This window comes from Aspergillus sclerotioniger (genome assembly GCF_003184525.1).
Source record: "Aspergillus sclerotioniger CBS 115572 chromosome Unknown BO94scaffold_6, whole genome shotgun sequence".
NCBI lineage: Eukaryota > Fungi > Ascomycota > Eurotiomycetes > Eurotiales > Aspergillaceae > Aspergillus > Aspergillus sclerotioniger.
Window position 1 is genome coordinate 1,181,467 of NW_020290996.1, and position 18,045 is coordinate 1,199,511.

Genomic DNA, 18,045 nt, shown 5'->3' on the forward strand with positions numbered 1-18,045 from the left:
GTTAGATTCATCTGCGGGGATCGCCGACTCCGGGATCTCGGCTCATTCATTAGCTAACAAGATAACCACACTTGAATTAGTTCTAGATGGGTTTTGCTGGACGCCTGGAATACTTTAGGCAACTCAGTTTTCACCGCTGCACTGCCACGAAGGGCCCCGTACCGGAGGTGCCACAACGCATGGACCAGTCAGGTATGTCTCTGAGGCGGAGGCCCGTTAACGTTCACTGCTTAGTTTACTAGTTAGCTGCTAAAGGCATGCCATACTAAGTATACTGCGAGGTGATTGGGGAAGTTCGGGTAGTTTTGTCCATGTGTAAGATTTTAGATCGGTTTGGGAACATCTACTATACTAGTAATCTTCTAGTATTGGGTTGACTGATCTACCTACCACCAGGGTGTCGCGCGTTTCTTCTCCCCTGGGTTTTCTGTTTTGTTTGTTAATTTATCTCGTCCGGATACTTTGCACGTTGCTATTTAATCACCGGAAAGCAATCAATTGCCACATGTGTTCTCCCTATCATCCTTTATCTTCCCTTTGCAGCTGATTGTTAATTCATGGGATCAAGACCATCTGTCTTGGTCCTCCTATAATACTGACTGAGGATGATTGCCTCGATACTCCCCTCGCGGGACTGCAGGGAGCAACCTGTAACGGCCCAGACAACACCATCATGGTTCAAGAGGAAGATCACACCGGGACTACTATCCCTGTCCCGGCTCGCATCCTCGCACCCGATACATACGGTGGCCGTCGTGGCCTTGCTCGTGAGCTCCATATACACCAGCCTACTGGAGGACAGTATATTCGATGGAGGCAAACCGGTACGAAAGGCAAAGTGGTCATCGCTCACTGCAGGAAATAGACAGCTCTACACGAGCCCAGACTCCGACTGGAACTGGCAGCTGAATGATTCCGATGCTCCAATTTCCACCGATGTCGATCATACCGCGCTTCTGACTCTGGTATTTCCCGAAATGGCCGAAAGAACATTCCCCGAATTGCCAATGACGCCCGTACTTCAATTGCCTGGTAATCTGTCCATCACGCCGTTGCCCCCAACATCCAAATCATTCGGCGCATACTCCAAGGAACATGTCTTTGCTTTCTCCGTTCCCTACAGCCAGGCCTCCGACTTCTTGACGATGGTTCAGGAGGTCCCGAATAGTGGCCTAGGTCAGGAGATCGACCACGGGGAACAGCGAATGTGGATAATGAAGGCTGCGCGGGTACAGACGCAGAGCAGCCTGACAAACTGGGCACAAGATGCCTGGGTCGAGTTTGTGGATCTGCTTAAGAACGCCCAAACACCTGATATTGCTATCGTGCTGCTTGGTTATATCTTCATGCATATGACCTTCGCCTCGTTGTTCCTTTCCATGTATCGCATGGGTTCTAAGTTCTGGCTTGCCACAAGTGTCCTCTTCTCATCCACATTCGCTTTTGTTCTCGGTCTGTTTGTCACTGTTGAGCTTGGAGTTCCTGTTAATATGGTACTCCTCTCCGAAGGCCTGCCGTTCTTGGTAGTAATAGTCGGCTTCGAAAGGTATGTAGGCCTCACGCGGGCCATCTTGACACATGCCATGGACCATCGCAACTTGACACGGGAGGAGGCATCTTCCGCAATTCAATACGCTATCGAATTTGCTATCAGCGAGAAGGGATTCGAGATAGTCAAAGAATACGTCATAGAGATTGCAATCCTTGCGGTAGGGGCATTGTCCGGAGTACAGGGAGGGCTCGAACAATTCTGCTTCTTAGCTGCGTGGACTCTGTTCTTTGACAGTATTCTTCTCTTCTCGTTTCATACCGCGATCGTTTGCATCAAATTCGAAATAAACCGAATCAAGGGGCACATCGACATGCGCAAGGCGCTAGAGGATGACGGAATTAGCTCCCAAGTGGCCGAAAATGTGGCCAGGAGCCACAGCAAGAGCCAGCCAGGGACGATCTTCGGCAAGAGCACGCAGATCCCTAGATTCAAGGTCCTCATGGTCGGCGGCTTTTTTCTAGTGAACATCGCGAGCATGTGCATGGTCCCCTTCCGCAATACACACTCGATTATGGACATATCGGATTGGGCTCGCGGCCTGGGTGGTGGTGTGGTTATGTCTCCACCGGTAGATCCCTTCAAGGTAGCCTCTAACGGACTGAGAGTCATCCTTGACAGGGCCAAGTCAAGCGGTCAGAAAACGGTTGTCACGGTGCTGGCTCCCATCAAGTACGAATTTGAATTCCCATCTGTCCATTATGGTCTTTCCGGGATGGAAGCTTCCAGTGATGATGACATGTTCCTCGACTTCGGTGGATACGGTGTCGGTGGCCGCGTCGTCGGTGGCCTGCTTAAGAGTTTGGATGACCCCGTATTCTGCAAGTGGGTAATCGCAGCCTTGGTGCTGAGTGTCGCCCTCAATAGCCATCTCTTCAGCGCAGCTAGACAGGGTGTCAAGGCAGCAACTACAACGGAGCACCCTACCAAGCCCAAAAAATCAGAAAGCGCACAAAGGGTTGGACTTCCACCATGCGAGTGCCAAAGAGCTGCTGTCCCATCTCCGGTGGCCAATGGATCCATTGGAAGTACGGAATCGACCAAGACCAAACGCACTCAGGAAGAAATGGTGCAGATACTCTGGAAGAAGCGCGCCCATGAGCTGACCGATGAGGAGGTTGTCGAGCTCTCTCTGCGTGGAAAAATTCCTGGTCATGCACTGGAGAAGACCTTGAAAGATTTCACCCGTGCTGTTAAGGTTCGTCGCACCATCATTTCTCGCCACAAGGCCACGGCAGATATCACGCATGCTCTTGAGCGAAGTAAACTCCCATATGAGAATTATGATTGGTCTCGGGTCTTTGGTGCATGCTGCGAGAACGTCGTGGGCTACATGCCAGTTCCGGTTGGCTTCGCTGGTCCTATAATCATTGATGGAAAGAGCTACTTTATCCCTATGGCGACTACCGAAGGAGTCCTTGTTGCTAGTGCGAGTAGAGGAAGCAAGGCTATCAACGCTGGCGGCGGTGCTGTGACTATGTTGACAGCCGATGGGATGACCCGGGGTCCTTGTGTTAGCTTTTTAACCCTGCAGCGCGCCGGTGCTGCTAAAATTTGGCTTGACTCGGAGCAAGGTCAAATCACGATGAAAAAGGCCTTCAACTCGACGACCCGTTTCGGACGACTCCAATCGACGACCACTGCTATCGCAGGAACAAACCTGTACATCCGCTTCAAAACCACTACTGGGGATGCCATGGGAATGAACATGATCTCCAAGGGCGTTGAATACGCACTAGAAGTCATGAAAACCGCTGGGTTTGAGGATATGAAGATCATAACGTTAAGCGGCAACTTCTGCGCCGACAAAAAGCCCGCGGCAATCAACTGGATTGAAGGGCGAGGAAAGAGCGTTGTCGCTGAAGCTATCATCCCCGGTGACGTGGTTAAGAGCGTGTTGAAGTCTGATGTTGACTCCATGGTCGAACTCAATGTTGCGAAAAACATGATCGGGTCGGCTATGGCAGGGTCTATCGGAGGATTCAACGCGCATGCCGCCAACATGGTGGCGGCCATCTTTATTGCGACAGGGCAGGATCCGGCGCAGGTTATAGAGAGCTCTAACTGCATCACCATTATGAAGAAGTGAGTATCCCTTCTCAGCCCATTTAGATGGTTCTAACCGTTCCCTGGTAGTCTTCACGGCTCGCTTCAGATTTCAGTATCCATGCCCTCTATTGAGGTCGGCACGCTGGGAGGTGGTACTATCCTGGAGCCTCAAAGCGCCATGCTCGACACACTCGGGATCCGAGGACCACATCCCACTGAGCCGGGTGCCAATGCCCGGCAGCTTGCCCGCATTATCGCTGCCGCCACTTTAGCAGCGGAGCTGTCGCTCTGCGCCGCGTTGGCCGCCGGTCACCTTGTTAAGGCACACATGCAGCATAACCGTGCCACTCCAGCAAAGTGAAGATTGAGTTCTGTACAATTGTACATAATGTATACATAGTAGGCGGGGGCGCCAGGGTAGATAGATAGCTGCCAAGTTAGCATACGTGACCATGCATAGAGATCGCATCCGATGCAATGATAATCGCCTTATCGAGAATGCAGGTTGCTTCTGCTTCTCCGTATTATGGTCTAGCGCCTTGAAAAAGGTTCGTTCAGCTCAGGCCATCAATCCTTTCATCCGTGATTGGGTTCCGATGATCAGACGACGAGCGATCCCTCTGCGCGTTTCAAATAAGAGAATGCGGGATAGCCTTTGGGAGGAGGTGAAAGGATGGCAGACGGCGATTGGGGGGCTTCGGTACAGTACGTACCGGGCTGGGTCCTCCATACTTTACTTTCCCTGCTTCCAATCCCTGCAACCTTACGGAGTACCGTACCGTAGGGAGAAGTGACGGTCAGAAGCATGGGCGGTGAAAGCGCGTCCCAACTGCCGTGTCTTGCGAGTGACCAGTGGGCTACCTGGAATTATTGAGGAGCCATCAGCGAATGCCGTGGGACTGTGGATGTCCCCAGGAAGTCCCCCCAGCCAGAACCACCGCGTACGTAACAGCAAGTGGGCCGAAAAGCCTTGAAACCGACGTGATACAATCGATACGTTCCCCTCATCGGTAATTTCTATATATTTTTTTTAGATCGCCCGCTTTTCCTCTCCTCCTCCTCTGCCTCCTCGCCTCGCCTTGCCTCGCCAATCTCTCCTCTCCATACCATCGACTCGGGAATTGGGGCATCTTGATCGGGATTCCGGTGGACAGTGTGTTTGGGCGCGATCGAGAAATCCGAAATCCCTTCACCCGCCCAGGTCCGGCCCGGCAGAGACACCGCTGGGTTTCGAACCAAATTACTCTTGAGCCGTCGCAGTACCAAGGGCGCCGTGGTCAACCTCCCCCCCAAGGCTCCCGATTAATCAATCCCAGGTACCCGCCGTGGAACCGCGGGTGGTGCTCTCCAGCCCTCCCGAGCCTGTCTCAGGTCTCAACATAAGCTGTTGCTACTCACTCCCTCTCACTGGGCGGGAACCACTTTCGCCCGCTCTCGCTAGACCACTACGTACCTCTCCGTCCCCATCACTTTCGCTCCCTCCCTCTCTTTCTTTCGGCCAGCTTGAGCTCTCTTCTACGCTTCCCCCTTTCCCCCCCCTCCCTTGGACGGTTCTTTCCCCGCCATTGGTCACACTCCCTTTCCGCAGAACAGTCGCTACTGCTGCTAGGGTCTGGGATCCCGACCCCTTCGCTTTTCCCTTTCTCGCCATGGCCAGAGACGCTGTGTCGCCGGCCTCACAGTCGGTCCCAGAGCTCAATGCCCGCATTTCCACCTCCAGCGGACATCACCGCCCTACCGCCAAAGAAACCACGTTCCGGGAATGGATGCTGGCCAACCAGATCGGTATGAACCAATCATCCTTCTTTTGGATCTAAGCCATTCGTCCATCCACCACAGCAAACCGTGTGTGCTAACCAGAGGGTTCGCATAGGAATTTCATTGACCATTCTTTCCATGCTACTGGCTGTCCACCACCTCTACCCTTCCTTGAATCCGTACACCGGCCCGTTTTTCCAGCTTTCGTACTGTCAGCCCGCCTCCGGAGATTACGTGCAAGGATGGGATGACATCTACTTTATCGCCAGCTCCGCAATTGCTTTGATAGGCATCCGGGCGATTGTCATCGACTGGGTGCTTCAGCCATTGGCGCAAAGTTACGGATTGAAAAGGAAAACGTCGCTTCGTCTGGCCGAACAAGGTTGGCCTTGTTTGTACTATGGATTTTCCTGGGCACTTGGCATGGTGTGTACCCTACGTCACGGCTTGTTTGCGCTTGTATGTCCCGGCATGCTAACCATGGAACGCAGTACATTTGGTCAAACTCGTCCTACTGGGGCGACTTCAGCGCCGTCTGGAATCAATGGCCCGCACGGAATGTTTCGGGTTTGTTGAAATGGTACCTCCTGGTGCAATTGGCGTTCTGGGTGCAGCAGCTCCTGGTAATCAACATCGAGGAGCGCAGAAAGGATCACTATCAGATGCTGACTCACCATGTCATCACCATCGTCCTCTTTGGATCGGCTTACATTTATGGCTTCTACAATGTTTCCAACGTGGTCCTGGCACTCATGGATATTGTGGACCAGTTGCTACCGGTGGGTGGAGGCCTTTGCATTGAATACACGCGAGCTAATTTTGATCCCAGACCGCCAAAATTCTCAAATATCTGAAGCTCGAGCGGAGCTGCAATATCGCCTTCGGTGTGTTTATGGCTACGTGGCTGGTGACGCGCCACATCTACTACCCGCAACTATGCTGGTCCATCTACAAGGACGTTCCGGCCAAAATGGCATACGGCTGCTACTCCGGCTCTACGGCGGAAATGACTTCCACCGACGGATACCCCAACGGGTGGAGATACCTCATTGCCCCCTTCCAGAACCTCAACGGCCCAATTTGCATGAACCGCACCGTCAAATGGATCTTCCTTTCCTGCCTCCTGGCACTTCAAGCCCTGTCTCTCATATGGTTCACCATGGTTATTCGGGTAGCGGTCGGTGTGATTCGCACCGGTAATGCCGAAGAGCCTCGCAGTGATGACGAAGATGAAGAGGAGGAGGAGAATGGGGCGGGCAAGGATGGTCCTAATGGTACATCAGTGATGACCGACAGCGCCGGTGCCGAATGGCGTCGAGCAAATGCGCCTTCGAACGTGCGGCCTCGCGGACGCGGGCGAGTTCGTCTTGGCGACCAGAGTGATCATAAGGCATTGCTGGGCCGGATCGGATGTGACAAACCCACCTAGACGCTCTATTGTCATTGTCATTGCATTTCTCTTTTTCTAATGATATCATGGATGTGGATATGGACATGCTGAAATGCTGATATCGATGGATATCAAGACATCACTAGCAAAAGAAACGAAACGAAAGAGAAATAAATACGGTTCGCATGGGAAAAGTTCTAACCATTCATATGTTTCAGTTTTCAGCAGGTTCTCATCTTGTCTTTGCGTTTGATACCATTGAACTTGATTGGTAGTGGTTCTATTTGTTTTGCATTGAATTTTCCTTTCACCCCCCTGGTCTGTTGATACGGAGTGCATGATGATCATTTTTATATGCTTGAGGCTGCTGTCGTTGCTCTTATTCAGTTATATTAGATGATGTTGCTGGTCGATCCATGTTGATGCCCGCCTATCGAGGGTTGCTGTTTTTGTGGTTTAGGGACGTAATACAATACCCACTGGTTGATGAACACTTGTATGATAACCTCAACGATAGATAGATGCTTACGAATTGAGCTTAGACACATCTTTTCACGTTATTTATGTCTTACGTTATAGTAGACACTATGAGTAAGATGTATCACTTTTGTTATGACAATTCAATCCACTTCAATCCATTCTAATCTTCATTCCCCGTTCATTATAATTTCTACCTGCCTGTCTTCATCTATCCCATTCTAGACCAAAATCCAACAAGCCCCGATTTTCCCATCTACCTAGTGGGATACTTATTTTCATCCCATAGGACGCCCAAACACCGTCCATCCCGTCCGTTGATCATCTATCTTGTCTCATTATTATTAGCACGCACACGCCCAACATATGAAGTTAACGCCCAGTGAGCTTGAATGCAGTATAGGTAAAACCAAAAGCCGTATATGAGAAACTCAAAGTTACGTGAAAACAGGCATATTCATATCTCCCACGCTGGGGGTCGTAACAGAGGATAGGGTAAGATTCAGGATATCTTCGCGCATCTGGGCTTCATTCCAGAAGTAATCGGGGGAGTCTTGGTCGCGAAGGCGTTTTTGTTCGCGGGCTGCGAGGGCGTCGGAATCGATGTGGTGGGATCCGAGGGCGCACTCTTGTTGGGTGACAATGAAGTCGATGAGGACTTGGCGGAGGCGGTCCCAGATGGTGCCATGGCGTTTCCATTCGAGACGCTTGGCAATTCGTACCATGCGTGAAACGATCCAGCACCGGGAGCCCGTATCTCCGGGGTCGTTTGGGGGAAAGCCGCCGTTGTTGAGGAAGAGCCAGAGCACGGAGGTGATGCTGGGGTTGGTGAAGGGGTTGATTTTCTTGATCTCCTTACTTAGCCAGTCCAGGTAGCTATCGAGGCAGGTTGAGTTCAGGTAACAGTCGTAGAGTGCCATGGCGAGGAAGAAGAGACAAGCCATGCAGGTGTATTCGTCGATGAAGCGGATATCCCGGATCCCGTGATCATAATCGGGAAGCATAGTGAGGATCGTATAGAGTGGCGTGCCTGGGCTGAAATATTTGGCGCGTCGAGGGGTGGTATTTGGTACTAGAGTGCAATGAGCATCCAGGGCCAGGCGTTCTAGTTCACGGAGACGACGAAAAAATCGTAAGAAGTCTTCACAGGCGCGGAACAGTTCGCAAAGACTTTCGGAGTCTTCTGCAGTGGCCGAGTCGTGGAGGACTGCGAGATGTACAGTCGGATCGACAAATTCGAGGGGTGGAGTCTCCAAGATAGACCCAGTCCAGGGCAAAGAGGTGCTGACGATCGCTTTTGAGGCGCAACTGAAATCCACCCTGGACAATGTTAACCGATATCTTGGGTAAAAGCAGCCAAAGCAAATTACCAATACAGCACTTTCTCTAGGAAGGGACTGGAGAACCGCATGCCTTGCATCCCTCCTCGACTTCGAATCATTGAAGCCAATCCTCTGAAATGCATCCGCTCTATGGACGCATCCTTGGACCATTTCTCCAGGGTGTCAGTCAACTTCATATATAATAAGATGCAGCGAGCCACGGTACCTCGATGACAGCCATTGTGGCTACAGCATAGATGGTTCCATCATACTGCCCAGTAGAGTCCATTTGGATGCGCTCGTTCATTAACCGCAGCGCTCGCATCTTATGGGTCAGACTTTGGACGGACTCTGTTTTGCCTTCGACGCCCGCGCGGTGTTTCGAAGCAATAGCGAGCATGGCCTGGAATGGTAGGCCATCATGTAGTGCAAATTGCCGGAATATTTCCATCATGGGATTATTTGCAATCGAGTTGGCGAACTTATACATCATAGACGGGTACGTCACCACAACTATCATACATGTAAGCTCCAGTCAGGAAACGAATAGATTTGCAGGGGTTTAGAACGCATGAAAAGCCTCGTATTCGGGCAACACGCGGGGCGCAATACAACGTACAATGTTGGATCAATTCATGGTCTGTATGGCTAACAGGGATTGGATAACAGCTAAAGGGGTCTCGAACTGGTCCTTCCCCGGGAGTAGATTGAAGATCTAAAGCCTTAGGTTTAGGTTTGTGGGGAGCAGGTGAAGAAGATGCTTCCTCGCGTTTGACCTTATGTAATTTAGGGATGAGCAATCGCGATGGACCCTTCGGCTTCTCTGGGATGGGTCGGTCCTCCTCGCTACTCGGGGAGCCCTTTTCGGACTTAGTAGCAGGCTCATCCTGAATTTCTTCTACAGGAGAGGTCTCGGATGCCTGGCTATCAGATAAAGAGCGAGAGGTCCAGCCACCGACAGGTACACGAGCTGTCCCCAGTCGAGCGATGCTGTCCAAGCGCCGTTGATGCATGTACTGGCGCATGGCATGCCGGCGGACCTGGCGCCGGGACTCATTATCGGTGACTAGGACAAACTCGAAATTCCTGGAACCGGATTGCTGGGCCGGTCTAGAAGACCGGTTTTTGGAGGACGCGGAACGGTCCCCCGCATGGTCATTGGAAATGGGACCAGCATGCGGAGGACCCAAAGGACCACCAGGGTTCACATTCTGGAACTTGAAATCTGCTTCGACGCTGGTTCCGGGGTTGGGGCTACCCTCCTCCCCCATTATCTCATGATTCGACCTGGACCGGCAAACAAGTAGTACCGGTCAGGCACGGGGGGGATTTGGGACTGGGGGGAAAGGCCGGGGTGGGGAACAAGGGCCTCTGGCACTTTGCAGCTCTGGCAATGGAGAAGACCGGGTGCCGATAAGTTCGATAGGGCGAAACAATCATCACACGCTGGGATGACTAGACTAGGCCCGTGTCCGCGAGGGATGGCGCATAGCTGAGGATGTCGTTGGACTGTCAAAAGTTCGAAACTCCAATGTTCGCCGTCAGCCCGATTTCCCCTTTCGGCCACCCCGCCCCACTCCCGCGCCCCACGTGATAATTGCTCGGCTGACTCAGCGTCCTCCCTTCTCCTCGCTTTTTCTCTCTCTTCCCTCTCTCTTCCTGCCAGAAAGCATCTCGTGCAACCAACTTATATGACCCCAGATATCCGTGCCTGGTAGGGATTTCACTGGCATGGCTACTAGTTCTCGTTGGCGCGTGTTTCAACACAGTAGCGCTCCCTGGGAGTGATAGTGACCCAGCTGGAGTTTTCGACAAACAAGCATTGCTACTCCACCTGCTTAAATCGTTCCGGATCCTCCCTCCCCATGGGGTAAGCTTAGCTGTTGCGACCCTTGATTTGATAGTCGACACACGTAATCCACGATCATGCCCTAGTGGCCTACTATTGATGATGCAGGGTCCCTAGTGCCTCCATCCTGGTGGGCCGATGGCCGATGCAGCTTTATCAAGCTTCTGTCATCCTCGATCTCCAGGTCCCCACAAAGCTTCCGAACCCAACCACATCTACAACCAAGTGCGCCAAAGAGCCATCAGAACAATATTGTACGCATATATAGACGTTCAGGATTCCGAGAGAAGTCAACTTCATCAGTGTGACTGAGCTAAGTAAGCAGGCCCAAACATCTTTACATGGAGGTGGAATTCTGGCCTAAATTACCTACTTTCGTAGAAGTAAAAATAGTCCTACAGATGTAGGATTTCGCCACAAGAAGGAGTAATCCCCGTCAGCTAAACATAAACCCGGGCCATCCAGTCATGTATAGCTTATGTGGCGACATCGTACCCCCGAGTGTCCCGACAGAACACATCATCCATCTGAAGTAGCGCTCAGTGATTCCGGCTAGAACATCGCCGCTGAGCAATAGTCGACCAGGATACCGATGAGAAACAATTCCGTGGCGCTCCAGCCCATCACCTCAAGCCCAATCCGGCAATCTACTTATAGTCACAAATCTCTCGGTTGCTAGTCAGGGCATGCTTCTTTGCAGGCACCGTATATAAGCTTCTCCAGCCGCTGATGTCTTCTGAGGTGCAAGTCGCCGGGTCTACTACACATATAACGGCAATCATCCAATCAACCACCGTTTCCTCGATACTTTGCCAGGGCTGCCATGATGCCTTCACTCATCTCCTCCCTTAGACCCGTTTCCGGTAATCGATTGTCTTCCCCAGCTAGAAGTGTTTCTTCGTCAACGTTTTCTGATGATTCCAACCGGGTTGCTCCCGTAATCTCTTGACCCGCAACGGTCTCTATTGCTTGGTTTTCGGCCATTTTTGAAGGTCTAGTGGTCCTCTTCGCCGATTCCACCCTAAAGCCTTCTCTTACTGTAGTAGACCACTGCCTGACCTTTTTCTCACCCCATCCGGGCACTGCACTGATCTGCTCTGGTTGCGCATTGATAGCATTCTGCAAACTCCCAAACGTGGATATCAGGCTTGCTGCATCCGACTTGTTGATGCTTCGTGGTGTCGTAACAAACTCGACAAGTGATTCCTTGTACGACTGGGCTTGTTGTGTGCGAATAGCAGTTGGTTGAGAATTTTCGGATGATTTGAACAACTCAAGATAGTGCGCAGCTTCGGGTGCGGACCAGCAAAGGATCAGCGTCATGTTGTTGACTATTGACGTCTTGGAGAGCTCCTTCAGGCTGTCTTCATGGTTTGGGATATCCACGATAACCAATATGATCCGTAACAAATATTTGCCGGCTAGAAGACGAATTCGCGAGTAGATGTACTCGGGGTGTAATCGGTGGTATTTTAGTGAAAGAAACAAAGCACAGGTGGTGTTTCCGATCACATAGTCGGCTGGGATATCCGCGTATTCCCATGGCAGTAGCTTGATGTGGTTCAAAATCGGATTGCCCTTTTGTCTTGTCGAGACGAGTATGGCCGACGGGCCAGACCTGTTGGGAAGTGCCTGCGGCTTGGGCTGCTGAACCTTGGACGGTGGCTGCTGTGTCGAGGCACCGGAGTCTCGAGGCATGGAATCCACATTGTCCTGCTCGCCAATGTTGTCCGCCATTGATCAGAGGCAGAGATTTACAGAGTTGAGCGCCGCTCAGATTGTATAGAACATTTGATGTTGTCATTCCGGCTTCCACCAAGTCTTAGCAGAAAGGTCTTGGCGGTTCCCGATTGGTAATGACACTCGCCACGTGATTATTTCCTCATGTGACCGTCCACCCATTATCTACCTGGGAGAAGATTGAGCGATGGCAGACGACACCAGAGTAGCATCGACGGTCATCGTTCTCAGATCCGTCGTCTGAAGGAAGGTACACGAGAAGAACGGTTCGCATTTACCATGCCGTGTGACGGGTGACAAGTCCATAGCGAATTAATAACTCCTAGCCATGTAGAACACAGTTGGCATGAGTAGTTACCGAAGACTTCATCGAGTGCAATGCCTACTGAATAGATAGGCAAAAGTAAAGTAGAAAGTCGTACCTCGTATAACGAAAAACGATCTAGATCTGCTGCCGACTACCATGTAGATGGAGACTGGTGGAGACCATCGCGACTCACCGCCCCGAGACCCGCTTTTGCCTTCAAAACTCAAAAACGGCACCGGGATTTTTCTGCCGCTGATTTTGCTACAGAAAAGTTACTCCAGACACCAATCATGGCTGAATCCAAGGGAAGTTCCCCTGAGGCCACTGAGGCCAGGGTCAACCCTATTGTTGAGGCCGCTATGGAATCACAGAACAACAAATCAACTCAGGAGGCACCGGCCTCGAACCAGCCCAGGAGGGAGCTTTTCATCCGATCGCTTCCCGCCTCTGCGACGACCGAGCGCCTGACGGAACATTTTTCGCAATCCTACGTTATCAAGCATGCCATCGTCGTCACTGACCCGGAGACAAAACTCTCGAAGGGCTACGGTTTTGTAACGTTCGCCGATGTCGAAGATGCAAAAGCTGCGCTGGAAGAATTCAATGGATCCGTCTTCGAGGGCAAGACGATCAGGGTTGAATATGCGCAACCACGACAGCGTGTTGTCGACGAGAACCTTAGAAGGAGTAAGCCGTCAGCCGAAGCTCTCGAGCTCAAGAAGCAGAGAGAAGATCAAAGGGCAGCCACTCAGCCACCCAAGCTGATTGTTCGAAACTTGCCGTGGAGCATCAAAGAACCCGACGATCTGGCAGTTCTCTTCCGCAGCTTCGGAAAGGTTAAATTTGCTACTCTCCCGAAGAGAGGAGACAAGCTGGCCGGATTTGGTTTCGTCGTTTTGCGAGGAAAGAAGAACGCAGAGAAGGCGTTGCAGGCAGTGAACGGGAAGGAAATTGACGGAAGAACACTGGCCGTTGACTGGGCTGTCGAAAAGAATGTCTGGGAGGATCTACAAAAGGGAGAGGAAGATCAGGAGCAGAAGGAAGAGGAAGGATCAGAAGATGTCGATATGGCTGATGGAAATGAGGAGGCAGAAGAAGCTGGTTCTGATGAAGACCTATCTGCTGAGGGAGACGACATCGAAGGTGACAGTGACAGCGACGAGGATGAAGATGCCGAGGAGGACGAAGACGAGGAGGACGAGGAATCAAAGGAAGACGAAAGAGACGCTTCGACCGTTTTCATCAGGAACCTTCCATTTACCTGCGATGACGATATGCTCTACGAACACTTCACCCAATTCGGTCCACTCCGCTATGCGCGAATCGTTGTCGACCGTGAAACCGAGCGTCCCCGCGGTACTGGTTTTGCTTGCTTTTGGAAGTCAGAAGATGCAGCGTCCTGTGTTCGTGACGCCCCCAAACAGCAAGAGAACCCCGCTGCAGACAAAGATAAGGCGAAGAAAGTCTCTACCACGTACAAGCATTCCGTCCTGCAGAATGAAAATTCCGACCCCAGCGGACGGTATACGCTTGAGGGCCGTGTGCTACAAGTCGCCCGCGCAGTGAGCAAAACTCGTGCTGTGCAGTTGGAAGAAGAGGGAGTGTCTCGCCGACTCGTCCGTGATACCGACAAACGCCGTCTCTACCTTCTTAATGAAGGTACCATCCCGCAAAACTCTCCCCTGTACAAGAAGCTTTCTCCGTCTGAGATAAAGATGAGAGAAGACAGCTTCAAGCAGCGACAGAGTTTCATCAAGAAGAACCCAACTCTTCATCTCAGTTTAACGCGTTTGTCAATCCGCAATATTCCCCGCCATGTCACCACAAAAGATCTGAAGCAACTCGCTCGCCAAGCGATCGTCGGGTTTGCGGAGGATGTCAAGAAGGGCCTACGTCAGCCCCTCTCGAAGGAGGAACTAGACCGGGCATCCGAAGAAATGAAGGAGGCAGAGAAATTGCGGAAGAAGAAGGGTGTCGGTGTTGTGAGACAAGCTAAGATCGTTTTCGAAACCCGAGATGGCCACAAGGTCGGTGAGGAGAGCGCTGCAGGGAGAAGCAGAGGTTACGGTTTCATCGAGTACTATACCCACCGTCATGCCTTGATGGGTTTGAGGTGGCTTAACTGCCATGCTGTTGAGGTGCCTGCGAATGGCTCGGAGGAAGTCAAGGATAAGAAGAAGCGGTTGGTCGTCGAATTCGCCATTGAGAACGCTCAAGTTGTCAAGCGTCGGAGTGAACAGCACGCTAAAGCACGTACCTTCAAGAAAGGAGACCAACAAGGTGAAGAGAAATCGGACAAAGATGGTTCGAAGGACAAGAGATTTTCCAAGGGATTCTCCAAGGGACCCTCTAAGGAACCTTTCAAGGGGCAGAAGAGGAAGCGACCTGACAATAACGATAAAGACGCAGGTGGGGAGGATGACGAGGAACAGAATAAGGTTGCTAAGCGTAATCGGATCATCGCGAAGAAGAGGATGCAGCGGAGGACTCGGAAGGGAAAGGCTTAAGCCGGGTACATACACAAAAGTCAATGTGGGTTATATATGGAGTGAATAGCTAATGATTACTGTGCACAAGCCCACCTGTAATTCTCTAACACTGTCTTGTCGAGCGCACTTGACACCAATCATTTCAGATGAGAAATACTGGAAGAAGCTGGTAATAGAATAAGTCCACGGGTATAATTCTTGTCTTAGAAAAGGGCTACTTTATAGCATTGCTGCTATCCCATTTCCTCTCTTCAGTAGTTCGTAGCATCCTGCACCTTTCCCACAATATTGTATCTCTTGCTGAAGAAAGTGAACCATTCATCCAGAACTGTCTTCTCCTTGTCCTCGAGATCGTACCAGTCGGGTCTACAATCCTCGGGTTTGAGCGATGAAGAGGCGAGGGCGCGGGAGGGATCCTTTCCAGCAAAGACTACCAGAGACATGTCAGCACACTTGACCACAAAGCGGGAATATGATGGACCCATTTGGGGAACAATGGCTCACCATGGTACTGTCCACTAGGACTGTATGCCGAGTTCCGAGTCACATCAAACACAATTCCCTTGATCGCAACCAAGGTGGGACGGTTAGGATCAGTACCTAAAGGTCACAATCAGTCAGTGTATGATACCGCGAATATCTAGAAACACCCATCTAATAAATATGCGATGCGAACAACTCACCATCACACTTGGACAGCTCCTCGACGGTTATGGGGTCATATTTCGGGGGGTCGAGCTGGACAGGAACCTTAGGGGAGAAGCGCTTCGGCTCTGGCTCGTGCTCGACCATTGTGGTAAACACTGATCAGAAATTAAGATTCGTTGCGGTTCGATATAGCTTCGAGGTCGATCCTTGCTGGGAGGCTGTTGTTTGGCAGTAGAAAAGTCGAGGTTCGTTTCCGGTCAGACAGCCGCGGGGCAGGCGGGGGAAGCTCGGAGCGGCGTAACCGTGGGTCGAAGTGGCAGCTACCTTCCTCGGCTCGGTGATGTTGTCGTTAGTTCCATCCTCCCCTGACTCTGAGAGGTTTCATTTACGATGATTCTTATTGGTTCTGAGGACCTCATTTCAACTGTTCCTTCCCGAAGTATTTACTGCTTCTGAACCTATGTAGAGTTAGACTCCGTCTACTAGTCTCGGCTGCCCATCGCGATGATACTCTTGCAAGACAAATCTGAAGTTTGAGCTATGACAACATGATCGCCATTGTTTGGTTTGATAGCGGACGTACCCTCCGGGTGTACGAAAGTCTACCGCACCGTGGACAAGGGTCCCGTGGTTGGTTATGTGACGTCAAGGACGACTTCGAATATAAGAACAAAAGACTTCATTCATCCTTGTTCATATTGCAAACTTTCGCACATCTGACTGTATTGGATCCGGAAAGAGTCACATTCTATATCTACCTCAATATCATCAATACCATCGTTTGATGTTGCCTGAAGAGTATGAAAGATGTCCACAGGTCAGAGTAATCGACCCGAAGCTATTCAGACTCCATCCCATACGCAGAGCTCTCACATCGATGATAATGAGAGGAACCGCAGATCGAGCTCCGTAAGCTCCGATCTATCACATCACCTCTACTACGAAGACAACGATTGCTTTTTCCCTCCGACTTGGCTAGGAAAGAAACCACCTACTCAACGGGGGATTGGATCGAATTCATCGGTCAAGGATATGCACACTGGGATCCAAACGTGACAGGCAAGAAAGGAAAGACATTGTTATGGCTATTGGCTGCACGTGGTTATGGGGTATCAAACGTGGACTGGGGTTTTCGGCTTGTCCTTTTTGGAGTTCTGCTATGGCCAATTCTGAATGCTCATTGCGCTTATGGGACATGAAGGGCGACTGGTATGAGGGGGGATATGATGGTTTAATGTAACCCAGCATCCTGTTTACCCAATCTAGTCTTTGCTTCTTGTCAGTCGAATACAAAGTCGCTGCGAGGAGAAGGCTTGCGATGGAGCATGTGTCGCTGGGAATGCAGAGAACGACAGGGATACATGATCTGGTCGGAGCAGGGTGGTCTAGGTTGCGTCCAACCTAGTGTGTCCCCAGCTGCTACGTGGTTGGTTAATCTCAATCGACTCTAAGGTCTTGTTTTAATAACCTAAAATACCAGTCTGATCTCCTTGCATGGTCCTGTCCAACAAGTGATATCTAGGAAGCGTCCCGGCCAGTCCATGTCAGATGTCAACTGACATGAATCACTCATGTGACCCCGGCTGAATACCACGGCAAAACCCCAAAGGAGTTAGGGCGGGACATCCTCGGCGGCCGAGGTTGTTTTATGCCCGCCATGCCAATTTTTCTAGTGCCCCTCCTTCTTGGGTCCCTTGCTTCCCGTGGCATTTGTCTATTGTGCGTGCCGCCTACTAGTCTCAATACTAGTGGTATGCTGCTTCCACTGCGGCTGCGAAAAGTTATATGCGGAACACTGGTGAATGCTTGTGGTCAACCTGCATAACCGGGAGTGTGCCTCCGTGTCATTCTCTCATATGGCTTTCATAGCCTCTACTTTCTCGTCTTGCCTTTGGTATCGTCATGACCGTTAGAGTCGAGGATCAGGCTCTTTCCTCTTTTTTTTTCTAACTAGTTAGCGGGCGTGGTTGCCCTTGCTAATATTTATACCTGCAGTGGATGGTCGTGGTCCTGATGAGACACAAAGTAAAGTATGCTGTGTTACTTACCCCGGCTTAATTGTTACTTCTGCTGGTCAGCTGTCCTCAAGTGCCACATGTAATAATGAGGTCATAGTCTCATACTGGCCGCGATAATTTATCTGAATGTCCATCGCGTTCGTTCTAAAGCAAAAGAAGCTCCCTTATGATAGGCTGCTAGTAAGTCGCGTCTTTAAATTACCAAACTCTACACCGTGCCCAATCTTTCGGGGCCTCTGGATAGGATGCCTTAGGTACAACTTCGATGATGGAATGTCCCTCGAACGGTATGTCATGAAATAGACCAATCTTATAAAGACATATAATATACCATCGAGTGTCATATCTGGGATAAGCCGTTTCTTTGCAACCCAGTGCAATGCAAACATCCATGGCCACTTGAAAGGGCAAGGACGTCTAGACTTCATGTTTGGAATTACTTTGTCTTC

The 18,045-nt window shown here is 50.9% G+C and overlaps 7 protein-coding genes across 7 annotated transcripts; 4 read left to right on the top strand and 3 right to left on the bottom strand.

Annotated features, from left to right (window-relative positions):
* The first annotated feature begins 193 nt into the window (after positions 1–193).
* BO94DRAFT_511718 (3-hydroxy-3-methylglutaryl-coenzyme A reductase) lies at positions 194–4,074 on the top strand. Its single transcript, XM_025609779.1, has 2 exons — positions 194–3,634; positions 3,686–4,074. Exons 1-2 carry the CDS (start codon positions 606–608, stop codon positions 3,957–3,959), a joined length of 3,303 nt encoding a protein of 1,100 aa, XP_025470560.1. The 5' UTR covers positions 194–605; the 3' UTR covers positions 3,960–4,074.
* Positions 4,075–5,247: 1,173 nt separating this feature from the next.
* Positions 5,248–6,785, top strand: BO94DRAFT_460186 (putative longevity-assurance protein (LAC1); the record flags this gene model as incomplete). Its single annotated transcript, XM_025607872.1, has 4 exons — positions 5,248–5,383; positions 5,472–5,782; positions 5,848–6,135; positions 6,186–6,785. 4 exons carry the CDS (start codon positions 5,248–5,250, stop codon positions 6,783–6,785), a joined length of 1,335 nt encoding a protein of 444 aa, XP_025470561.1.
* Positions 6,786–7,660: 875 nt separating this feature from the next.
* Positions 7,661–9,816, bottom strand: BO94DRAFT_459717 (uncharacterized protein; the record flags this gene model as incomplete). The annotated part of the gene is made up of 4 exons (XM_025607851.1): positions 7,661–8,543; positions 8,594–8,718; positions 8,772–9,058; positions 9,165–9,816. 4 exons carry the CDS (start codon positions 9,814–9,816, stop codon positions 7,661–7,663), a joined length of 1,947 nt encoding a protein of 648 aa, XP_025470562.1.
* Positions 9,817–11,180: 1,364 nt separating this feature from the next.
* On the bottom strand, positions 11,181–12,092 carry BO94DRAFT_554512 (DNA repair protein RAD10; the record flags this gene model as incomplete). The annotated part of the gene is made up of 1 exon (XM_025613719.1): positions 11,181–12,092. One exon carries the CDS (start codon positions 12,090–12,092, stop codon positions 11,181–11,183), a length of 912 nt encoding a protein of 303 aa, XP_025470563.1.
* Positions 12,093–12,707: 615 nt separating this feature from the next.
* BO94DRAFT_532747 (mRNA-binding ribosome biosynthesis protein NOP4) lies at positions 12,708–15,121 on the top strand. The gene has a single exon (XM_025611186.1). The coding sequence runs from the start codon at positions 12,732–12,734 to the stop codon at positions 14,946–14,948; it is 2,217 nt and encodes a 738-aa protein (XP_025470564.1). The 5' UTR covers positions 12,708–12,731; the 3' UTR covers positions 14,949–15,121.
* On the bottom strand, positions 15,087–15,925 carry BO94DRAFT_511733 (putative progesterone binding protein). Its single transcript, XM_025609780.1, has 3 exons — positions 15,614–15,925; positions 15,435–15,530; positions 15,087–15,360 (listed from the first exon to the last, which is right to left on the bottom strand). The coding sequence occupies exons 1-3, from the start codon at positions 15,720–15,722 to the stop codon at positions 15,182–15,184; spliced, it is 384 nt and encodes a 127-aa protein (XP_025470565.1). The 5' UTR covers positions 15,723–15,925; the 3' UTR covers positions 15,087–15,181.
* On the top strand, positions 15,926–17,091 carry BO94DRAFT_532749 (uncharacterized protein). Its single transcript, XM_025611187.1, has one exon. It carries the CDS (start codon positions 16,386–16,388, stop codon positions 16,632–16,634), a length of 249 nt encoding a protein of 82 aa, XP_025470566.1. The 5' UTR covers positions 15,926–16,385; the 3' UTR covers positions 16,635–17,091.
* The last annotated feature ends 954 nt before the right edge of the window (positions 17,092–18,045 follow it).